The 23060-nt window shown below is 48.0% G+C and overlaps 1 protein-coding gene across 1 annotated transcript; it reads right to left on the bottom strand.

Moving 5' to 3' along the window:
• Positions 1-2379: 2379 nt before the first annotated feature.
• On the bottom strand, positions 2380-4758 carry LOC142818328 (uncharacterized). Its single transcript, XM_075897346.1, has 2 exons — positions 3830-4758; positions 2380-2809 (listed from the first exon to the last, which is right to left on the bottom strand). The coding sequence occupies exons 1-2, from the start codon at positions 4350-4352 to the stop codon at positions 2577-2579; spliced, it is 756 nt and encodes a 251-aa protein (XP_075753461.1). The 5' UTR covers positions 4353-4758; the 3' UTR covers positions 2380-2576.
• Positions 4759-23060: the final 18302 nt, after the last annotated feature.

Genomic DNA, 23060 nt, shown 5'->3' on the forward strand with positions numbered 1-23060 from the left:
GCGGACCTTTTTGATGCTGTGCACCTGGCTGACCCCCGCGCTGCAGAGAACCGCCACCCGGCTGCGGGCACCCATCCCCGTCAACAAGAGGGTTGCCATCGCGCTGTGGAAGCTGGCCACACCGGACAGCTACCGCTCGGTGGCACACCAGTTCGGGGTGGGAAGATCCACCGTTGGTGTTATCGTCATCCAGGTAAGTCCCAGGGGGAGTGAGATTGGGGGAGGGTGCTCCACTCCAGGCCCAGGGACACCCAAGACTCCAGGCTGGGTCGCTCAGGGGTTTCGACCGTCCCTCCCTTGCACCGGCCCACTGGTGGGGGGGGGCGTGGGGCGAGGGGGGCCGTCCTGTGTGTGTGTGTGTGTGTGTGTGTACAGAGGGAATCAAGGGGGGGACCCAAGGGAACGCACACTCACCCCTGGCTGTATGTAATGTGTTCCCTTGTGTTTCTCTGCACCCTTCTGCAGGTCGTCCACGCCATCAACGACGTCCTGCTGCCAAGAATCATCCGCCTGCGCGACGTCGATGAGACCATGGCCGGCTTCGCTGCCCTCGGGTTCCCCAACTGCGGGGGAGCCCTGGACGCCACCCACATCGCCATCCGGGCCCCGGAGCATCGAGCGGGCCATTTCATGAACCGCAAGGGGTACTGCTCCATCGTCCTGCAAGCCCTCGTGGATCACCGGGGTCGCTTCCTGGACATCTACGGCGGCTGGTCCGGCCGGGCACACGACGCCCGCATCCTCCGGAACTCAGGACTGTTTCAGAGGTTGGAGGCGGGCACCTACTTCCCCCGGCGGGACTTGACTGTCGGGAATGTGCCGATGCCCATCTGCATCGTCGGGGATGCGGCCTACCCCCTGATGCCCTGGCTCATGCGGCCCTACACGGGGCAGCCGGACCAGAACCGGGCCCGGTTCAACGACCGCCTCAACCGGGCCCGAAACCCAGTGGAGCTGGCGTTTGGACGGTTAAAAGCCCGCTTCCGTTGTTTGCTCACCCGTCTCGACATGGGTGAGCAGAATGCAACAGAAGTGCTGGCCGCGTGCTGCGTGCTCCACAATATTGTGGAGCGCAGTGGGGAGGCCTTCCTCCCTGCATGGGTGGCAGCTGAGGCACAGACCTTGGACCAGCCCGACACAGCTGCCATCCGCCAGGCGCGCCAGGAGGCGGTGCGCATTAGAGAGGCCCTGGTGGACATGTTTGCCCAAGCCCCGTAGCAGGGTCGCTTGGGTCACCCCAGAGTACTCCGTCCCAGCTCCTACCCTTCCCCACCTCCTCCCCTTACCTCCCCCCTCCCCATAGTATAGTAAAGCGTCGGGTCACAGCACATCGCGGCCGTCATCGAGTCTGTTCGTCGGGTGCGTCGGGTGTAGTTAGGGTTTTTCTTTTAAGTTAGGCTAGGGTTTAGGCCACCATCGCCGTCCTGAGGAACAGCCAACAGGATTTGGGACTTGTGTGGAAGGCTCACATCAGTGCCATCTTCAATGGATCTCCTGGCTGTTCCTCTCCTGAGGCCCGGAAGGCCCAAAGGACTGACATGGCCAGCAACACCACAGTCATCCGTCGAGGGATCTCCTGGCTGTTCCTCTCCTGAGGCCCGGAAGGACCAAAGGATCGAGGTGGCCAGCAACACCACAATCATCCGTCGAGGGATCTCCTGGCTGTTCCTCTCCTGAGGCCTGGAAGGACCAAAGGATCGAGGTGGCCAGCAACACCACAATCGTCCTCCCTGCGCCTAACTTATGTTTTTGAATCTGTACTGTACTGCATATTGTAACCATTTTTTTCTGCTTGTTTGTTGCTATGTAAATATAGTTTCTGGTTTACATCTTTACTGAAAAGTCTCAGTATTTCTTTATGCGCCGCGAACCAATGACCACTGAAAAAGCCCCCCCCCCCAGTGATAGAGTCATGAATTTGTTGTCCACAGTTGTAACCCTCTTAAATTGAAGTGGCTAATTGGCATCTCACATAATTTCTGTACAGTTACTAGAGGAACACAATAACCACACAAGATTGAAATGAAAACAGAACTTTTTATTTACAAAGGAGGGGGGGGGAGCTTTAACTGCGAGAAGGACGGGGGGGGGGAGCTTTAACTGCGAGAAGGACGGGGGGGAGCTTTAACTGCGAGAAGGAGGGGGGGGCAGTTACTGGGACGGGTGGCCCCTGCGAGCGCCCCTCTGGGGGCGGACCTGCCCACGCTGGGCAGACCGCGTTGGGGCAGCCTGCACGCTGAGGTGCCCATGAGTAGGAGCACGAGTAGGAGCACGAGTAGAAGCACGAGTAGGAGCACGAGTAGGAGCATGGTCTTCAGGGTCAGGAGCAGGAGCATGAGCAGGGTCAGGAGCACGAGTAGGAGCACGGTCTTCAGGGTCAGGAGCAGGAGCATGAGCAGGGTCAGGAGCATGAGCACGGTCAGGGTCAGGGTCAGGAGCATGAGCAGGAGCAGGGAGAGGAGCAGGAGCTGGGAGAGGAGCAGGGATAGGAGGGGGCATGGGCTGTGCTCCCGGAGGGATGGCGGGGGCATGCGGTCCGGCCATGCCATAGTGGATGGCATGTATTAAATGTGCCGTCAGGGTGCCCATTGTGGCACGCATCTCGCGGCATTCCTCAGGAACGCAGCCCATCCCTCCTGCCGCCACTCCTGGTCCCCCTGCACACGCTCCGCAATGGAGGTCTGGATCCCCTCCACCGCGGTGACATGACGCCGAAGCAGCTGGTCCCGGTGTCGGAGCCTGGTCCTCCGGGCTTGGGCAGCTGGGGGTGCCGCTGCTGCTGGAGTCGCTGGTCTGGTGCTGGGTCCCGCTGCAGGGAAGAGAAGAAAGGACGGGTCAGTCAGGCAGGCCATCCACTGTCCCCACACCTCCATGCCCTCCACCCCAGAGCCCCAGGTGACCGCACAGTTGTGGCTTGGGCCCACTCAGTTCCCCTCCTGCTCCCGGGGGGTGTTGTATGTTGGCAAGAAGGACCACCCCTGGGAGTAGGGTCCTCCCTGCAGTATTGTAAGCACCGGTCTGTATCCTGGCTCCGTGCAGGGCAGGAGGGTGCTTGTGCTGCGTTCACCTGTGGAACTCCCTGCCGGTGGACACTGTGAAAAGCTTAGGGCTAATCACTGGTGTTTGACAGGGAGCGAGATGCATCCCCACGCAGTGCCTGGGAGCACACCTGTCAGTGGCGGTCTGGGCTCTCAGATCCCATTGCGTGCGATATCTCCTGGTCAGAACCAGAAAGGGTGACTGGGTGGGGGGATGTCCCATCCTTGCAGCAAAACTCAGGGGCCCATCTCCCTCCCACTATCCCTCCCGCAAGCCTGGTAGCCCAGGGACAGGTGTGGCCGCAGTGGGGACTTCCCTCGGGGAACCTGCCAAGGCACTGGGAGCAGGTGAGCGGCTCGGTGGCGGTCCACGGTCACAGGACTGTGACGCTGCACTTATCCCAGGAGCAGCTGGCTGTGCCTCACAGCCAGGCCTGGGACAGTGTGCCATTCCCTGTGCTGCACCCCTTGGTGGAGCAGCAGGCTCTGGGCTGAGTCCCTCGGGCCCTGGCCGGTTCCAGCCGGCATCCACCCTTCCCCCTGATCCCGCTGAAATGTGTTGTGAGAAGCACGGTCCCAGCCGTGCCCGCAGCTGCCTGCCACGGCCACCTGCCGCTCAGTCACCAGGCTGCACGTGGTTGCACGTGCTGCTAACTGCCGCATGCTATGCAGCGTGCAGCTCACGTGGCCTGAGTGACATGCTCTCCCCTTCCCCCCTCCGGACACTTGGGTCTCGCTCCCCCCCGCCCTCCGCCCCCCGCCCTTTGGGAGTGTAACCTTCAAAGACTCACCAGTGGGTTCCTCCCCGGCCACAGAGGAGCTGCTGGAGGGGGCCTGCTGGGTGGCAACGCTGGCCTCCTCTCCCGAAGCGCCGCCGCTCTCGTCTTCCTCCTCCGGTTCGGTGGGACGAATGATCGGGGGGTGCTGGCAGGTGTCAACGGGGACAGCTGGGCCTTGCGGGGCTGGCTCGCCCAAAAATGAGTTCAGCCGCTCAAAATAGGGGCAGGCATCAGGCCCTGCTCCCCTCCCCTCCGTGGCCCGCACGTACCCCAGCCGCAACTCCTTAACCTTCGAGCGGACCTGCTCGCAGTTGCGGCTGGGGTGCCCTTGCTGGGCGAGGTTCCGGGCCATCCGGGTGTACAGCTCAGCATTCCGGCGGCGGGACTGGAGGTCATGGAGACCCTCCTCCTCCTCCCACAGGTCCAGGAGGGCCTCCAGCTCCCTAGGGGTCCAGGATGGGGCCCTGCGCTTCCGGCCCCTGGGGGCTTCCTCCTCTGCCCCGGGTGACGGTGGCTGACCACCTCGAGCTGCCATGCCTCCACTCAGGTGGCTGGGCAGCACACTTGCCACGTCGCAGAGCTGGGAAGGGAGGTCTCTGGGGGCCTCCTGCCACGTGCGGCCAGTAGTGTGCGTGCTCTTTAAGCCCTCGGGTAATGCGGAAGTCCGTGGCTTCTACGGGGTCTCCCGCCGTCCAAACCGCTTTTTTACGTTTCTTCTGCTTTTCCGGAAAAGCTGTCTACACTGGCCCTTTTCCGGAAAAGCTTTTCCGGAAAAAGGACTTATGCCCGAGCGGGAGCATCGTACGGTTTCCGGAATAGCGGCTGATTTTGTACAGTACAGCATCGTTGCTTTTCCGGAAATTCAAGGGCCAGTGTAGACAGCTCGCGGCTTATTCCGGAAAAGCGGCTGATTCTCCGGAATAAGTGGCCCAGTGTAGACACACCCTTAGGGTGTGTCTAGACCATGGGGGGGCAAAAGGGCCTCCACAGGCTGGATATAGCCCGCCAAGTGGGTGGATCTGGCCCGAGAGGCCCTGCTGCTCCTCCGCCCCCAGGCCAATTAGGACAAGGGGACGGGGGAGTACGCTAAGCTTCCTCCTGCCCTGCCAGGAGCACGTGGTGCATTGAAGAGCCATGCGTGGCTCACAAAGGCTGTGTCTACACTGGGCCACTTATTCCAGAAAAGCAGCTTTTCCGGAATAAGCTGCGAGCTGTCTGCACTGGCCCCTTGAATTTCTGGAAAAGCAACGACGATTTACTGTACAAAATCAGCCGCTATTCTGGAAAAACTATTCTGCTCCCGCTCGGGCATAAGTCCTTATTCCAGAACACTGTTCTGGAAAAGGGCCAGTGTAGACAGCCCAGGAGTCTTTTCCGGAAAAAAGCCCCGATCGCGAAAATGGCTTTCGGGGCTCTTTTCCGGAAAAGCGCGTCTACATTGGCCACAGACACTTTTCCAGAAAAAGGGCTTTTCCGGAAAAGCAGCCTGCCAATGTAGACGCTCCTTTTCCGGAAAAACTGAAAACGGAATAGTATTCCATTTTAAGCATTTCCGGAAAAAGGTGCCAGTGTAGACACAGCCAAAGTGGGGGGGGAGAGCGGAGGAGTCTTTGCACACTCCCCCACCCCCAGGCCATTCAGCTCCTGGGGACGGGGGAGCTTCACGAAACTTCCTTCGCCCTGCCCCAGCCCTGCGAGGAGCCCACGGCACTTCAAAGTGCCATGGGCTCCTCGTAGGGCGGGAGGAGGCTCCCCATGCTCCCCTGCCCCCAGACCCTGATTGGCCTAGTGGGAAGGGGGAGTAAAGGGGGGGGCAAAGGTAGCCCCGCCCCTTCCCAATTTAGGTCCCATCCCTTTCTATTTAGCCTCCCCCCTTCCTGGGTGGCCTGGGGCTACTTCACAAATTTTTGAAGTGTCTCCCAGGCAAAAATTATTGCCCACACCATATCTAGACAACCCCCTTATCTTGGAATAAGCTATGCAATTTGCACTATGCACATTGCGTATCTTATTTCGAGGTTGCTTCAAAGTTGCTTATTTTGAAATTTGGTGCCGTCTAAACAGAGCCAAATTTCAAAATAGCCTCTTCTTGTCCCCCTCCCCTCCCATTTTTTCTTTCTTCCACCCCCCCCCCCCTTTTTTCTCCCCTATTTATTTTGGTCCAGAACATCCAACACTCTGGTCATCTGAAGAAGTGGGCTGTGCCCATGAAAGCTCATGAGACCATCTACATGTTTTGTTAGTCTCTGAAGTGCTATCTGACTATTTGTTGTTATTTTTAAGTTTATCCTGTACAACTAACTCGGCTACCCCCTGATGCTACTTCGATACATCCCTTAACCCTGGTAGAACAAGGTTACAGAGATGCTGGAATAGCGTGCCCATTATTTCAAAATCTATTTTGAAATAACAGGCGCATATAAATGTACCCTTAGGCTCTTTTGCAAATTTTACAGACTGAGCACAGGTATGTTTCTGGGCTCACCTTGCAGGATGATCATCCCTGCATTTTCTATCATCATATCCTTTTATCCCTTCCACTCTGAGAAAACAGTGGAATAAGAAACAGAAAAGGGGACTGTACTGTTATAGAGAAAATAACAAGAGTATCCCAATTCAAATGGCATTTTTAACCTTAACTAGGTCATTCAATTATTTTACTACTGAGCTGTGAAACAGTTATATTGCTTCACTTTTTTTGTTACAGAATATTATTTTTTTGCATTTACATAGCACCTTTTGTCTCAAAACACACTTATCTTGATTTTACAGATGAGATAACTAAAGCACAGTGAAATTAAATGATTTGCCCTGAAGTCAAATGTCAGATTCAAATGTCTGGGTAAGGAACAGAATACAAATCTCTTGACTCCAATTTCTTACTCTAACCACTAGACCTTGGTGCCTTCTGTATGATGCAGGCTGAATTATGACAAGACTGGAGCTGCTCCTATGATTTACATACATAGTACTAATAGCTTAGGAGAAGTGCTGGTTTCCCCTCATCAAAGCTTGCTGAAAAAAACACTCTCTCTTTCACATCCTCCACCTGCTAAATTTTGAAAACACTTCACCAGCTCTACCCAGCGCTTTGATGAGATCTATTTCTTTATATTACTAAGCTACTACCAAAATTCTGCAGGGGCAGGTCAGTCAAACTGAGATCACTGAAACAATCTCTCATCACAAAAATTAAATGCATACTACTTCAAAATGTGTTTTCAAAGACGACACAATACGCTGCATAGCGACTATTGGTATGGATTGGTGCTTTTAAAGATTCTTTTTTTATATTCATACCTAAAGAAGCTGGCAAACAAAATTCACCTGAGGAAATGTTTATTAGACTTCTCTTTCCTTTGACATTTCATTGTCTCATTTCAGTACTACTGATTCTCTCCCTGTCTGGTACTATTTTCCATGTGAAAGGCCTTTTTTTAAAAAATGGCTATGTTGTTTAAAATTTAATTCCCAGATGGTTTGATAAACATTATTTTAACTATATACTGCATAACAATTTTGTTGCGGTGAGTCTTTGAGGTCAAAAGAGCTCAAATCTTCTTATAGTACATTGATCAACCTTTCCAACTTGTGCAACATTCTATCTTCTTTGACATTTACCATATATTTGTGCAATGATTTCTAATTCTTTACCCAATAGCAGGCTCTGTCTGTGACCTTTTCTAATAGATATGCATTTGCATAGCCTGCAAGTATAAAATACATTCACTATGAAACAGGGATTGCTGAATATGGATTCCCTTGATACGCACTATTGGCCAGTGGATGAGTCTTCCTGACCTCTCCATTCTGATTCACTGAAAATAAAAGAGAGCAGAACACAGTGGAATAGAGCAATATTTTACCCCAAACTATTCCCACAATGCCCTGTGCCATTCTGGAGAATGGGCTGCAACTGGAATATTATTTTGTTGCATATACTTAGCCTTCTAAGGCATAAATAGCACAAGAGAGAGCATTTGCATATTTTAAATTTGTTCAGAGGTACACTTTTACACATTCCTATTTAAAGCCTGCTTTATAGAAAGACCAATTCCCCAGATCAGCTTATTCTGCTCTTAGGGTTTAAATCGTCAAAAGAAATGTAAAACCTTCAACATCACCTTAACTGAAAACAGACGACAGCCCAATATAAAACAATCTAAGGCTTGATTTCCATGTTAACAATGGGAACCTTGAAAAGCGCATGCTAGCACTGTTGCTTGGAGCAAGTGTTCCAAAAAGACATTTTCTTTTAGAAAGGTTATCACGCTGCTTCATAATTTATTTAAGAACAACAATTTTCTTTCCACTACGACTGTGTCCTCATGCTTCAAGTGGTTATCACAAGCAGTACAGTTCTGACCTCAGTATTTTGTACTGATATTGCTACACAGTTTCCATGCTCTATTATGTCTTCGTTACAGTATCCTGCTGAGGTTAAGTTTCTTATGCAAAAAGCGTGCTATAAGCATTGCCTTTTTCAAAACATTTTCCCAGGCAGGAATGGGAAAGCCCGTGATAAGAGCAGCAGCAAAGCCAGTACCACCAACATTCAGTCCAAAGTAGTGAACATAAGAATGGCCATACTGGGTCAGACCAACAGTCCATCCAGCCCAGTATCCTGTCTGCTGACAGTGGCCAACACCAGATGCCCCAGAGGGAGGGAACACAACAAGTAATCCTCACATGATCCCTCCCCTGTCACCCACCTCCAGAGAAACACAGGCTAGGGACATCATTCCTCCCCATCCTGGCTAGTAGCCATTGATGGACCTAACCTCCATGAATCTATCTAGCTCTTTTTTGAACCCTGTTAAAGTCCTAGCCTTCACCACATCCTCTCGCAAGGAGTTCCAGAGGTTGACTGTGCACTGAGTGAAGAAAAATGTCCTTTTATTTGTTTTAAACCTGCTGCCTATTATTTTCATTTGGTGACCCCCTAGTTCTTATATTTTGGAAATAAGTAAATCACTTTTCCTTATTCACTTTTTCCATGCCAGTCACGATTTTATAGAACTGTCTCATATCGCCTCCTTAATCTCCTCTTTTCTAAGCTGAAAAGTCCAAGTCTTTTTAATCTCTCTTCATATGGGACTGCTAGTGCAGTTTTGAGAATTCTCCTTCAGTTGCAAGAATTCCCCATTTGGCAGTGAGAGGTATTATAGATAGACAATGAATCTTCAGAAAGTGTGGGAAGAGAAATTATTTCTTTGCCTTCACCTTCACCCCCAAATATTGTTGGTGCTGCTACTGATATCTGCTTTTTCCTGGTCCCAATGTGAGGCCATCATCAGAGACTGAGGTGTCAAGAGAAGAGGTTCTGGAATAAAGCAATACATTAAAAAGGTAGCAAGTTAGCCCATCCAAAAGGAGTCTAATGACCTGGTAGAATAAAGAATTTTTTTGCAATTTGTTTATAAGACAACTATAGACACAGAGAATTCATGGGCTACTGTCATATATAGATGACTCAGAAATTCTACTTCCTGGAATGAAGTTTAACATCAAGCTGGCTTTTATATGCAGACATCCTTTGGTGCGTCTCTTGGGATAGTCTTAAATACTTCATTACTGACAATCTGATGCCTTCATTGCATCCTTGAAATATTTACTACTGGCTGCAAAACCTCACAGTAGTTTTATACCATTTATCAGTGTAACACGAATAATTTATTCCAGATTTAAACTTTCTGTACTACATGGCTTCAAAAGTTCCAGAGGGGTAGCTGTGTTAGTCTGTCACTGGAAAAACTTAAAAAACAACGAAGGGCCTTGCAGCACCAGCACCTTAGAGTCTACCCAAAAATGTAGATGGCATCATGTGTATTTTTGCTTAGTCTCTAAGGGTACGTCTACACTACAGCGCTAGTTCGAACTAACTTAGTTCGAATTAGTAAATTCGAACTAAGCTAGTTTGAACTAACGCATCTAGAACTAAAAACTAGTTCGAACTAGCGTTTTGCTAGTTCGAACTAGCAAGTCCACATTGAGTGGACTCTGAACAGGGCTTAAGGATGGCCGGAAGCAGTGCCGGCAGGGCATCAGAGGAGGACTTAGAGCGTGGAGATGCTGTCTCAGGCTAGCCGAGGGCTGCGCTTAAAGGGTCCCGACCCCCACCCCGGACACACAGTTCTAAGGGGTGCCCCGCTTGCAAAGAAGTTCTGGCTTGGAGTGCCCTGAGTGCTCACACTGGGCACATCACACCACTCGGCCATCAGCCCGGCTGCACTTGCCACAGGCTGCCATCTGGGGAGAGGGAGTAATTGGGGGGCTGCAGGAGAGCTTCCACCCCCAGAAGCCCGCAGAGCCAGCCCAGTCCTCCCCATCGGGGGCTCGTACCCCATTCCTCCCTCACCTCCTTCCACTTACCCTTCCCTAGCCCCCCTTCTTATTGATGTACAAAATAAAGATAACGTTTCTTCCAACATTGACTCTGTCTTTATTGAACAAAACTGGGGGAGACTGGGAAAAGGAGGTGGGAGAGGGGAAGAGAAAGGCTGGGAGAGGGGAGGGCAACTAACATGATCAGGGGTTGGGAACAGGTCCCAGATGAAGAAAGGCTACAGAGACTGGGACTGTTCAGCTTAGAAAAGAGGAGACGGAGGGGGGACAGGATAGAGGTCTCTAAAAGCAGGGGTTGGGTGGAGAGGGTGCATTCAGAAAAGTTCTTCCTGAGTTCCCATAAAGAAGGACTAGAGGACACCAAAGGAAAGGAATGGGTAGCAGGCTTCAAACTAGTAAGAGAAAGTTGTTCTTCTTCCCAAAGCAAATAGTTAACCTGTGGAACTCCTTGCTGCAGGACGCTGTGAAGGCTACAACTAGAACAGAGTTTAAAGGGAAGTGAGATCAAGTCATGGAGGTTGGGTCCATGGAGTCCTATTAGCCAGAGGGTAGGAGTGGTGTCCCTGCCCAAAGTTTGTGGAAGGCTGGAGAGGGATGGCACGAGACAAATGGCTTGGTCACTGTCTTCGGTCCATCCCCTCCAGGGTCCCTAGGGTTGGCCGCTGTCGGCAGACAGGCTACTGGGCTAGATGGACCTTTGGTCTGACCCAGGACGGCCATTGTAAGCTCAGGGCTCAGTGTCGGGGGTCTCAGTGGACCCCCTTGATTTTCATGCACACCTGGTCCTGGGTGGCCAGGCTGGCAGCTCTCCTGCCCTAGACAGCCACTTTCCTGTGCCTAGTGCGGAGATCGTGGACGAGGTCCACGATGTCCGCACTAGCCCAGGAAGGTGCCCGCCTCTTGCGGTCCAGGGCAAGCTCCCGGGAGCCGCCAGCCTGGTCCCGGCAAGAGGGGGAGGGCTGGGGGGCATCGGGTGGGTGGCTCTGTGCCGTGCCAGGTGCAGGGTCTGCTAGCTGGGTGCTGGCAGGCTTTCATCTGGCACGGGCACCGTAGCCAGCCCGTGCCCCTTTACTAGGCGTTAGTCCTCGTAAAATGAGGTTTACCTAGTTCGAACTAAGCGCTCCGCTAGTTCGATTCAAATTCGAACTAGCGGAGCGCTAGTGTAGCACCTATTAAAGTTAGTTCGAACTAACGTCCGTTAGTTCGAACTAACTTTGTAGTGTAGACATACCCTAAGGTGCAACAAGACTTTTCGTTGTTTTTTAAGTTTGTACATAAAGTTTTATAGTTTCAAATGGATACAAATTCTGCTGTTTTGTAGTTACAGCATTATTCATTCCAGCCATTGTGCTCCAATAGACCAGGGTTTTTTGCTGTTTTTAAATCAACTATCATGTTTGCCCTATTGCCTTATTGTTTCAGGGAACCCTGAGGTTAAAAAGCTTCCCCCATCCCAACCCTGTTTTCACGATTGATATAGTTTTTAAAATCGTGGTCTCACAGAGCACAATGGTTCGAACTAAAAATGCTGTTACTAAAAAATAGCAAAATATACGTCTGCAGGAATGCGTGTTGAACGATAGTTCTACAGTTTTGGTCAATGTTTTGCAACCTACATGCAAGGAAAATTCCCTTCTGTTAATGCAGGATAGAAACACAGCTGCATCTGTGGCTGAGGGCAAACCAATCTTGCTTACAGCACACCAGGTTGTTCAGGGTAAGAACAACTCATAGGCCCCTTCCATCCATGTCTGTTACTGATGGAAGAGAGAGTAGCATTTGTGAAGTAGGAGGCAGAAATAGCAGACCCTCCTGAGCATCTCAGGGATCCCCAGGTACCAGCTACTTCTCCCCAGTACTCGCTGGTCTGCTCTGGTAGACTTATTCTTAACATGTATCCCACCTATGCTGTCGGGGAGGTGGGGAAGGGAAAGACACAGTTCCACAGGCTATGTCTAGACTGCAGGCTTCTTGCGCAGGAAGCTTTTTGAGGAAGAGATCTTCCACAAAAACTTCTTGTGCAAGAGTGCATCCACACTGCAAAAGCTCATCAAGAAAAGCAATGCACTTTTGTGCAAGAGCGTGTCCACACTGCATGGATGCTCTCTCACAAGAAAGCTCTGATTGCCATTAACAGAAGAATGGCCACCAGGGCACCTGTGCTTCTTCCAATAGGCTGTTTTTGTGCAACCCCCCCCATTTCCCATCCACACACACCTTTTTGTGCAAGAGCTCTTGCACAAAAACCCCTCTGATCTGTCGATTCACTGTAAATTTTCTTGCGCAAAAACATGCTTGAGATGTGGACGCTCTCCGGGTTTTTGTGCAAAAACCCTGTAGTATAGACATAGCTACAGTGACCCAATCCTGCTGCTACTTGGGGTAATTTAAGAGCTTGCAGCCCACAGAGGCTCCCGCAGCTTTAGTGGTCAGACTTCACAGAGAGAGCGGTACGACATTCCATCTGATGAACACATTCCTTTTCTCTCTGCACACAATTGCATGCTCAGCCACTGACAGTTGTTTCTAGGGCATGTTTTAAAGATTCACCGAGCGTTCTCTCGTGTCTGGGGAATGTAACCAGAGTATTTAGCTCAAATACAAGGTGAGAGAGATTGTTAAGCATAAAGGTGTCACACTCACTGCAGAAGACCACTTAAAAGAGCCATGAACAGAATTATGAATAAAAGGTATGACTATACTGCTCTTACAACATGTGGCTGCAGCAGAATAGTCACTCTTGAACATCAGGAGAGAGCTCTCCAAGCAATAAAAAACAACCCACCCTGGGCAAGCTTGGCTCCTGTTGATAAAGCACTGTTTATATTTGCACTTTTCAGCACTAAAACTTTTATCACTTAGGGCTGTGTTCTTTAATACCCCTGAATGGCTTAAGGTTTAGCACAGAAAGTGGCAGTGAGGACACAGCCTAAGTTCCAAGGTTAATCTTTTGTAGGTGTTCTGCAGGTTTCCTTTGAGGATGAAGACAGATCAGATATTGGAGGGGCAGCAAAAACAACAGGCAGTCTGGTGACACTTTAAAGACTAACAAATTTAGTAGGGCATTAGGGAATAAACTTTCAAATACAGAACTTTCTTCCTCAAATGAAGAAAAGAAAAGAAAAGAAAAGAAAAGAAAAGAAAAGAAAAGAAAAGAAAAGAAAAGAAAAGAAAAGAAAAGAAAAGAAAAGAAAAGAAAAGAAAAAGAGAAAGGATACAGAGAAGGGAATGTCACATTAATGCTAATTAAATCCGAATGAATATGGCTCATCAATAACAATGATGAGGCAATGAGAATACCTGAAGTGGAAATTACCTATTGTAATCGGAGAAACATTCCATGTTTCTATTTAAACCTTTTTAAGAGTGTCAAATTTGCATATGAATTCCAGCTCAGCAGTTTCTCTTTGCAGTCTGTTTTTGAAGTTTTTCCATCTGAGAATGGCTATTTGCAAGTCAGAAACTGTGTGTCCAGGAAGGTTAAAGTATTTACCCACTGGCTTTTGTATGTTGCCATTATTAGTAACTGATTTGTGTCTTTGCACAGACACAAGCTACATCTACACTGCCGGCTTCTTGCCCACACTGCAAAAGCGCATTGGGAAAGTGATGCGCTTTTTCACAAGAGTGTGTCCAGACTGCATAGATGCTCTCTCGCAAGAAAGCTCTGATTGCCATTAACAGAATGGCCACCAGGGCACCTGTGTTTGTTTTGATAGGCTGTTTTTGTGCAAAAAAAACCCCTATTGCCCGTCCCCACACACCTTTTTATGCAATAACTCTTGCGCAAAAGGGAGTTATTCCTCATAGAAAGAGGAATACCTATACCGCAAAAACCCTTCTGTTCTGTTGATTCACTGTAAATTTTCTTGTGCAAAAACGTGCTTGAGGTGTGGTAGCTGCTTCCAGGGAGCCCCTTCTTCTTATAGGCCCTCTTCAGGGCCTTCGACAGGAGACTAACCTGCTTCCTTGGTTATCTCCAGCATGCTTTCACCAGGCTCTTCCCAAAGGGAGGGAACTCCTCTTGCTCTTCTCCTGCATCTACCTAATCGCTGAGTTCTCATCACTTTCTATATAGTTCTCCTGGGTCCATGCCCAGCAGCGTAAATCAGTCCAGATCAAGATGAGAAGAGGGTTAACTGCTAGGTCATATAGCCGGGGCTTTATGGATGGAACAGATGGACTCAAAAGGCTTTTCTTGACAGCGGGAATTTTCCAGACAGTTTTAAAGAGGTTAGAACATTTCTCTAATGTAGACAGACCTGGAAAAAAGAGACAAGTTAGCTGTGCAGAAGGTGGATGGAGAACACACAAGACAAGGCCAGGAAGTTTGAACTGGATGCAATAGAGTAGAAGAGGCCTACTGGGAAGTGTGGAAAAGAGTCCTGGTCAAAGTGATAATAAAGAAGAGGATTTCATTGTTACATTATGGATGAGAGAGGAGTATGTGGGAAAACAGAGTGGAACATTACACCATTTGGGTCTCAGAACTAAGAAAAATTGTATTGTCCTGTACTTTGCTCTGCATTATAAAAACTGTCATAACATGGACTCCAGATTTTTTAAATAATGTGGCTTTATAAATGTCAAAAGGGAGTATTTAAATTTAAGACTACAAAAAACAAAAAAACAAAAACCACAAAACCAAACACAAAACCAGGCCATGGAAAGCTAAAAGGAAAATGACTGTGCCATTTAGAAATGGAGATGCAGGCAAGCTGTGAACTAAGCTGTTTAATCAAATCCATGCCATCATACGATAAGCAGGTTAGAATTTTCCTTAGGGATAACTGAATAGCACCATGTCATCTCACAGGGGAAAGGGACTGCAGACTGCAAGAACATCTGAAGTACAACAGTAACTATAAATGAAGTGAGTCCAAAAAAACGGCAAAATGTAGCGAATATCAGAATAAAGCCCTGCAGTTTTATACAGGGCTTTGATCTGGATAAGTTTAGGAAGTGCCCACAGTAATATGCCATGTGGCAGACCAACTGTCAGGGAAAATCATTGCTGACAAGGGTGATTTATCCTCACAGTTATATACCCACAGGCATCAGAAAAATATTAGTCATTCTCCCAAGACATTCATGTAAGTCATTCATCCAAACCTTTGAATACCATGGTTAAGATTTAAAGGTAGGTAACCAGATGCCCTGTTCTTAAAAAGACAGTGCTATATTTAAAGACTTCCCAGTTTTCTCCAGATTTCAGGTGTGTTGACGTACCCCCCAGACTTCGTTTAATTACCCGTAAGGGTTCTCGTACCACTGGTTGAGAAACACTGGTATAGCTGATGGTATAGCTTATTGTGTGACTTCTCTGTGGAAAGGGTTCACCCATGCTGACAAGGTTTATTTGCCTTTTAGTCTTTTATCCTTTTTGGTGCAAGTTAATTTGAGAGCACAGTGATTGTTTGGTTTCACCCACAAAATTGTTGGGGGAATTTGAGGCATTGGATGAAGTATACTCCATGTTGTGACAGCTGGGAGTAGGACCTCTGGATTCTTTAAAAGGTATGATGTGTGGAGTAGTGATGATAATAGTGGAGATATGTCTGTCGGTTTTGCATCTCTTCTGGCAAGGTCTGTTGCTGTGTTGAGTTGATGCGTCTTGGTCTGTGGGGAGCTGGCTTGAGATGATGAGGTTGGTGTGGCTGGGGTGTTATTTGAAGAGCAGCAATGAGGGGAGGTTTTGAAAGCAGCTCACCCGCTGGAGCCCTGGGACTTTTAGAATTGGCCCTTGAATGCTGGGTAACATGCTCCAGAGCCTCATGCCACACACTCTGGCCAGACCTGAGGGCCAGGCCCGCCCCTCCTGGGAGCACAGAGCTGCCCCCTCCCTCCGCCACATTGCCCAAGGGCCTAGCAGTCCTATGGACCCCTCTGATTCCTACTCTTCTGGGGCCCAAAAGGTGCAAAGTACCTTCAACTCCCATGGAAGACAAAGGAAGTGTCAGGTGCACAGACCTTCACAGAATCAGCCCCCTCATTACTAGACTCTTGCTCCTCCTACTCCCACACCCTTATGCTATGACAAATGAATAAAAAGGGCCAGTCATGCTCATAATGCTTAGCCTGGCCAACACATAGGGTATGTCTACACTTGCCCCCTAATTCGGACTAGGGAGGCAAATGAAGCATACCAAAGTTGCAAATGAAGTGCGGGATTTAAATATCCCATGCTTGATTAGCATATTCGTGGCCGGTCGCCAATTTAAAAAGCCGGTAGCCCGAATTAACTCACCGCGTGTAGATGTGGTAGTCCGATCCATAACCCTTCCCTCGAATTAACTGTTACTCCTCATTGGACTATCGTGTCTACATACGGCGAGTTAATTCGGGCTACCGGCTTTTTAAAATGGCGACTGGCCACGAATATGCTAATCAAGCGCAGGATATTTAAATCCCGTGCTTCATTTGCAACTTTGGTATGCTTCATTTGCCTCCCTAGTTTGAACTAGGGGGCAAGTGTAATCATACCCATACTGAATATGAGAATTCACCACTGAAGTATCTTGGATTTTAAAAAGAAAAAAAAAGTCCTTGCTTTCTGAAAGTTTGCTTTGATGCCACAAAGGGCTCCCCAGGTATAGCAGAGAGCTAATTAAATGCAAGATTTTAATATTCCCATCAACACTCTTGGTAACACTAGTGACTCTCTCTCTTTTTTTTAATTAGGCAACATACTGATAAAATAATATTTACTTTTACTTTGTAGTCACATATCCATCAGAAATATATTATATTTCAGAAGAAAACTTCTCAGTATAGGATCATGGAATTTCTAAGCTTTATAACTGTTTTATACTATTTTATGATTATGTATTACTTATTCTTGTTGATACATCTTCTACTCATCTCCTGAATAGCTGAAAGAACAGTGACACAAACAGGGAAAGCTAGTTATGAAACACTAATCTTTACCTGACATTTAAAACAATTTTATTTTAAAAATTGAGAAGCTGTGAAGCCTGCTGTTATGTAAGAGACATTTTAATATGACACTAGATTTTACATAATTCGTTTGTTAATATAAAAAAACCCAGACTGGTTAATAAATTATTTGCATTTGTTAAATGCTGGTATTCTGACAATTGTTACATTACGTGGAACAAGTGGTTTCTTATAAATTGTGCTAGCAAGATTTTATTTAAAACGTGATGGCAAAAGAGGAAACACAAAAATTGGAAAGGCCTTGAAATCTAGAGGCTTGATTTTCAGAGGCACTGACTATCCATGGGTCCAAGCGACAGTGGAGCCTCTCTCAGAAACATCATATCACAAATATTTGCAAATTGAACAACCATTGAGAAAAATAGGAGAGAAGACAAACAAAAGAATAACCTGAAAACCCTGTGGCTGTGTCTAGACTGGCAAGTTTTTCCGGAAAATCAGCCGCTTTTCTGGAAAAACTTGCCGGCTGTCTACACTGGCCACTTGAATTTCCGGAAAAGCACTGATGATCTCATGTAAGATCATCAGTGATTTTCCGGAAATACTATGCTGCTCTCGTTCGGGCAAAAGTCTTTTTCCGAAAGACTTTTGCACAAAAGGGACAGTGTAGACAGCATATTACTGTTTTCCGCAAAAAAGCCCAGATCCTGAAAATGGCGATCGGGGCTTTTTTGCAGGAAAAGCGCATCTAGATTGGCCACGGACGCTTTTCCGCAAAAAGTGCTTTTCCAGAAAAGCGTCCTGCCAATCTAGATGCTCTTTTCCAAAAATGCTTTTAACGGAAAACTTTTCCGTTAAAAGCATTTCCGGAAAATCATGCCAGTCTAGACGTAGCCTGTGGGTAGTTGCAAATTTAGACAGTGTTGCTTATAAGTAACTGGTTGAAGGCTACATCAAAGTTCTTAGTTCTTTACCCCTACTGTTCAGCATTGTAGAGCTCTTCTTTCTTAGGCTGAGCATCTCCCCAGCCCTGCCTTCCTAGCAGATTTTCTAGGTCTGCATAGTTCTAATCGATTGCTGTTAAGGTGTCCTGTATCAGCATAGGGAAATACAGTTATCCTATTTAATGGTAAAAACAAACCTGTCAGAAAAGAAACTAACCTGGGTTAGAAAAGGGGGAGTTATTTTTATGCAGGTTGCAGGTCAGAAAAGGTATTCACAGTCAGAATAGTATAGTTGAAGTGACTAGGGGCATAGAAAAGCATTCACAGTTCTCTGGATACTTGAGTCACACAAAAATGAATCTGATGATTTCAGTCATTTCTGATGGGCATTCAGGGATGTATCTCTCTGGAAACATCCTGTTTGTCACAATTAGCAGTTTCTGATCAAATGAAGCAAAACAGCAAAACATCAACCATAGGCACATTAGTGGAGCTACATGAGAACGTGTGTTGAATACATGAGCCTGTCATTCAACAGAGGTAGGATTTTAAAGAAAGGTACACATCAGAAAAAGCCTGCCATTAGAGGGACTGCATCCCCATCTACCACTACGGGTATGTGTGACGGAGCGGGCCGCCTCCACCCCGCGGACGCGGACCCACCCCGCACTGACTCATAGACTCATAGACTTTAAGGTCAGAAGGGACCATTATGATCATCTAGTCTGACCCCCTGCACAGTGCAGGCCACAGAATCTCGCCCACCCCTCTTAGAATAATCCTCTCACCTATGTCTCAGATATTGAAGCCTTCCAATACTTTGAAGGCCCCAACATGCAGAGAGTCCTTCAGCTGTGATCTGTGCCCAATGCTACAGAGGAAGGCGAAAAACCTCCAGGGCCTCTGCCAATCTACCCTGGAGGAAAATTCCTTCCTGACCCCAAATATGGCGATCAGCTAAACCCTGAGCATGTGGGCAAGACTCACCAGCCAGACACCCAGAAAGTTCCCTATAGCAACTCCTATCATCCCTCCATTGACCTATTTCCAACTGGAAATGAATGGTCAATTAGTTACCAAGATCATGTTATTTCATCCAACCATCCCCTTATAGAATCAGAACTGGAAGAGACCTCAGAAGGTCGTCAAGTCCAGCCCTCCGCTCTAGGCAGGACCAATCCCATCTAAATCAACCCGGCCAGGGCTTTGTCAAGCCGAGACTTAAACACCTCTAGGGATGGAGACTCCACTACTTCCCTAGGTAACCCATTCCAATGCTTCACTACCCTCCTAGTAAAATAGTTTTTCCTAATATCCAATCTGGACCTCTCCCACCACAACTTGAGACCATTGCTCCTTGTTCTGCCATCTGTCACTACTGAGAACAGCCTCTCTCCATCCTCTTTGGAACCTCCCTTCAGGAAGTTGAAGGCTGCTATCAAGTCCCCCCTCACTCTTCGCTTCTGCAGACTAAACAGACCCAAGTCCCTCAGCCTCTCCTCGTAGGTCATATGCTCCAGACCCCTAATCATTTTGGTTGCCCTCCGCTGGACCCTCTCCAATGCGTCCGCATCCTTTTTGTAGTGGGGGGCCCAGAACTGGACACAGTACTCCAGATGTGGCCTCACCAAAGCCGAATAAAGGGGGATAATGACATCTCTGGATCTGCTGGCAATGCTCCTCTTAATGCATCCTAATATGCCATTAGCCTTCTTGGCTACAAGGGCACACTGTTGACTCATATCTAGCTTCTCATCCACTGAACCCGCGGTTGCCCTAACACTCCTCGGGACGACCCGAGGGGTAAGAATGAAGTGCGGCGCTTGCTCTGCCACCGCCCAGCTGGCAAGCGGCGAGCAAAAGACTCTACCGGCAGAGAGGCGGGGGATGGAGGAAGGGGCGGAGTTAATGTGCGCGGCGACTGACGTCACCACGTTGGGATGCCGGCGCTACACCGGCGCGGATCTTTAAATCCCAGAGGGGCCAGGAGGAAGGGGAGAGATGGCGGAGGACGCGGGAGTAGGGTAGGGTAGGGAGAGGCTAGAAAGGGGAACCGGCAAACCTGCGCGGTTGGGACCGAGACCGAGAGGGGAGTCACAGGGGAGCTAGAGACGGAGGGTCTGACCAAGAAGGGGGAGATAGGAAGCAGCCCAGGGCAGGGCAAGGATGCCGGCATACTGGTGAGTTTCGGGCTAGTGCCCCACCAGCAGGACAGGTCCCAGTGCACCTGTCCTTAGGGCCCTGGGCTGGGGTCCGGGAGAGAGGGTGGGCCCGGACCCCCCTATCTCCCATTGGCGACAAAAATCGAGGGTATCGCAATGAGTAACAGAGAGACCGAGGTGGACTAGCCCTCTCTGTTACAGTATGTCTATATTTGAGCTAGAGATGCAATTCCCAGCTCTCACTGACACACCTACGCTCCCTCTGCTTGAGCATTAACAATGTAACTGGGATAGCACAGGTGGTGGCTCAGGCCTCCTGCTCAAATGTGTATGAGCCTGGACTCCTTGAGGTGCATTTGGGAAGCCACCCCATGCCATCACCCATGCACCCCCCTCATTACTGTGTATTGATTGTGCTTGAGCTAGTCAGGTACACCTATGCAAGTTGCAACTCACCTCCTCTAACTCAGGCATACCCCAAGGTTGCTACATGGGTTATTGAGATGAAGTTGATGGAACAGAAGAGACAGATGTCTCCATTGTATGGGATAAGCTCTTTTGCATACTGCAAGCACACTGCACATGTGTATATGGATGGCAACAAGGCAGTTCAGAGAACGTGGGCCAAATCATGAGAGCTGTCATGGGTAGAGCTCAATGGAAGATGAAATTTTAATGGGAAATTCTTGATTATCAACATTTTGTTCTACATGGAGCTGCTCCTTTTGGTTGCCTGCCCACCCACCCACTCACCAGCAAAGTACTTAGGGAGCACATCTCCCTCAGCCAGCAGAGCAGCTGGCAAGTACTCACTCTGTGGGTAGCATGGGCAGCTGCTAGCCAGCCCACCAACACACACCTGGCGGATGGGTAGTAGAAAACCAGGCAAGCAGGTAGGCTGACTCACCACCCAGCCAGGCTGACTCACCACCCAGCCAGCCTGCCTGGGATCATCCACACTGTCAACAGAATTGACACTCACAGAACATTTAGATTCTGCAGAATCAGTTCCCCCCCCCCCCCCCCCCCCCCGAAGGAAAAGTGTCCCATTTTCAACCAGCTCTAGTTATAGGTCTACTCCCTCTCTTGGCCTCCAGGATGTGGCAGTACAAAGAGAGGGTTAAAACTGGCATTCTTTCATTGCTAAAACAAAGCATTGATTCAAGGTCACACAGCCCAAGCAAGCTAATAATAGAGTCCACGTACGATCCTGATCTTTCCAGAAGTTTAGTCAAACATTGTAGGCTGTACCTTGGTGAACGATTACTCCTGAAGGGGAAGAACTGACTTTGAAGAGAGCAGATTCAGCATGACAAGTGGAGGAAAGGCAGCAATCCATGTTTCCACAAGCCTCCTCTGATGTTTAGAACAGCTGCCCCGTTACACTAGTTTTCAAGTAGAATCTTTCCCCTTTGGAGAAAGGGCTCATTGATTTATTCTGCACCAATCATTGTTTCCTGAAATGCAGTTATGATGTCTAAATGAAACACTGACATTTCTGAAGGTTGTTCACATGAACAGGAGGGAAAAATCACCAATCAGACCGGTGTGATCTTCCTTCCCAGAAACTGATAATTAAATATTACCTGTCAATAAGCTTCAGCATGGATCGTTATCATAGCAGGAGATATAATTACAGAAAAAAGGCCTACACAGCTACAGTAAAAACACAAGTTAATTTCCTTCCCATCTTGAGATCTCATCATGGGTATAATCATACTGCAGTTGTGTTTGTTGCCAGTGACAACAACAGCTTGTGGTACAGCAATCCATCATGGGCTATTGTGGGAAGATACATAAGGGTTTAACTACTGAATTGGCAAATGGGGAATATTTATTGTTTTTGAAAATTAAGTTTCCTAGACAGAGCTGTTTAACAGTCTCTGTCTATGTGGTATCATAAAGACTGACAATGACTCAAACCCTCTGTTAGCACACAACCATCCTTTTCTAATAATCAGAACTGCTAGTGTCAAAAAATGCAGAAACATGCTGTAGTGCATTGCTAGATTTATACTGAGTGAGTAGATGGATGGATGAGCGACTTAGATGGCCCCAAGCTATATACACATGATGCAGTTTTTTATTAAGTTCCCAGGGGTGCATTCACTTTTACGAACAGATAACTCCTCTCTAAGGCAACGAGCTTCAACTGCATTAACTTCTAGGAAAGAAGAATGCATGGATACAGATAAAAAATAACCCTATCCAACAAATGTACCTTTCCTCATCTTTATTCCTCTGCCATACCTTTATATTAAACTGGGAAAAATATTTTTCACAGATTTTCAGTATTTCTATATTTTTTTTAGACCTGTTATCATTTATATGGGATAGACTGATTATTCTCTGTAACTCAAAGAAAGTTCAGAATAGCTCCACCCTCAACTCAAAAGAAATTACAGAATAAAAGAGAGACCCGCTATCCTGTTTCCCTCACCTTTCCCTTCCATAGAACTTAGTCGTAGGTACAATATATAAATATTGGCTATTTCCCCAAAATACCTTCAGAGATAGAAAGCAGACTAAGGGCCCAATTCAGCAAACAAACTCAAAACACGTAAGTGTGCTTATGATCTCAATGGAATGCAATCATGTGCTTAATTGCCCTGATGTGCTGGAGGCATAATGGCCTCCTCCACCTTCAATTGACTTGAGTGGAAGCAGAGTCATGACCTAAGGCTGATGAAAAAAATAACTGTAAGTCACAGGAAAAAGATGTGCACTTGTTAACTCGAAAGAAATGTTGGATGTATATTGTACATTTATACAGCATTGAGCATCTGTATAAAGAATACCATTACCTGGCAGTTCTAGGACATGATCCACTAAATCTAAAAGGGTATGTCTACACTAGCCACCCTAGTTCGAACTAGGGTGGCTAATGTAGTCATT

This window comes from Pelodiscus sinensis, chromosome 14 (genome assembly GCF_049634645.1).
Source record: "Pelodiscus sinensis isolate JC-2024 chromosome 14, ASM4963464v1, whole genome shotgun sequence".
Classification (NCBI taxonomy): domain Eukaryota; kingdom Metazoa; phylum Chordata; order Testudines; family Trionychidae; genus Pelodiscus; species Pelodiscus sinensis.

Bases quoted from the DNA above. Each gene is read 5' to 3' on its own strand.
- LOC142818328 (XM_075897346.1), bottom strand. From the start codon at position 4,352: ATGGCAGCTCGAGGTGGTCAGCCACCGTCACCCGGGGCAGAGGAGGAA. The intron at 2,810-3,829 runs GTGAGTCTTTGA...TCTTCCCTGCAG, and splicing joins GGCCGGGGAGGAACCCACTG to CGGGACCCAGCACCAGACCA.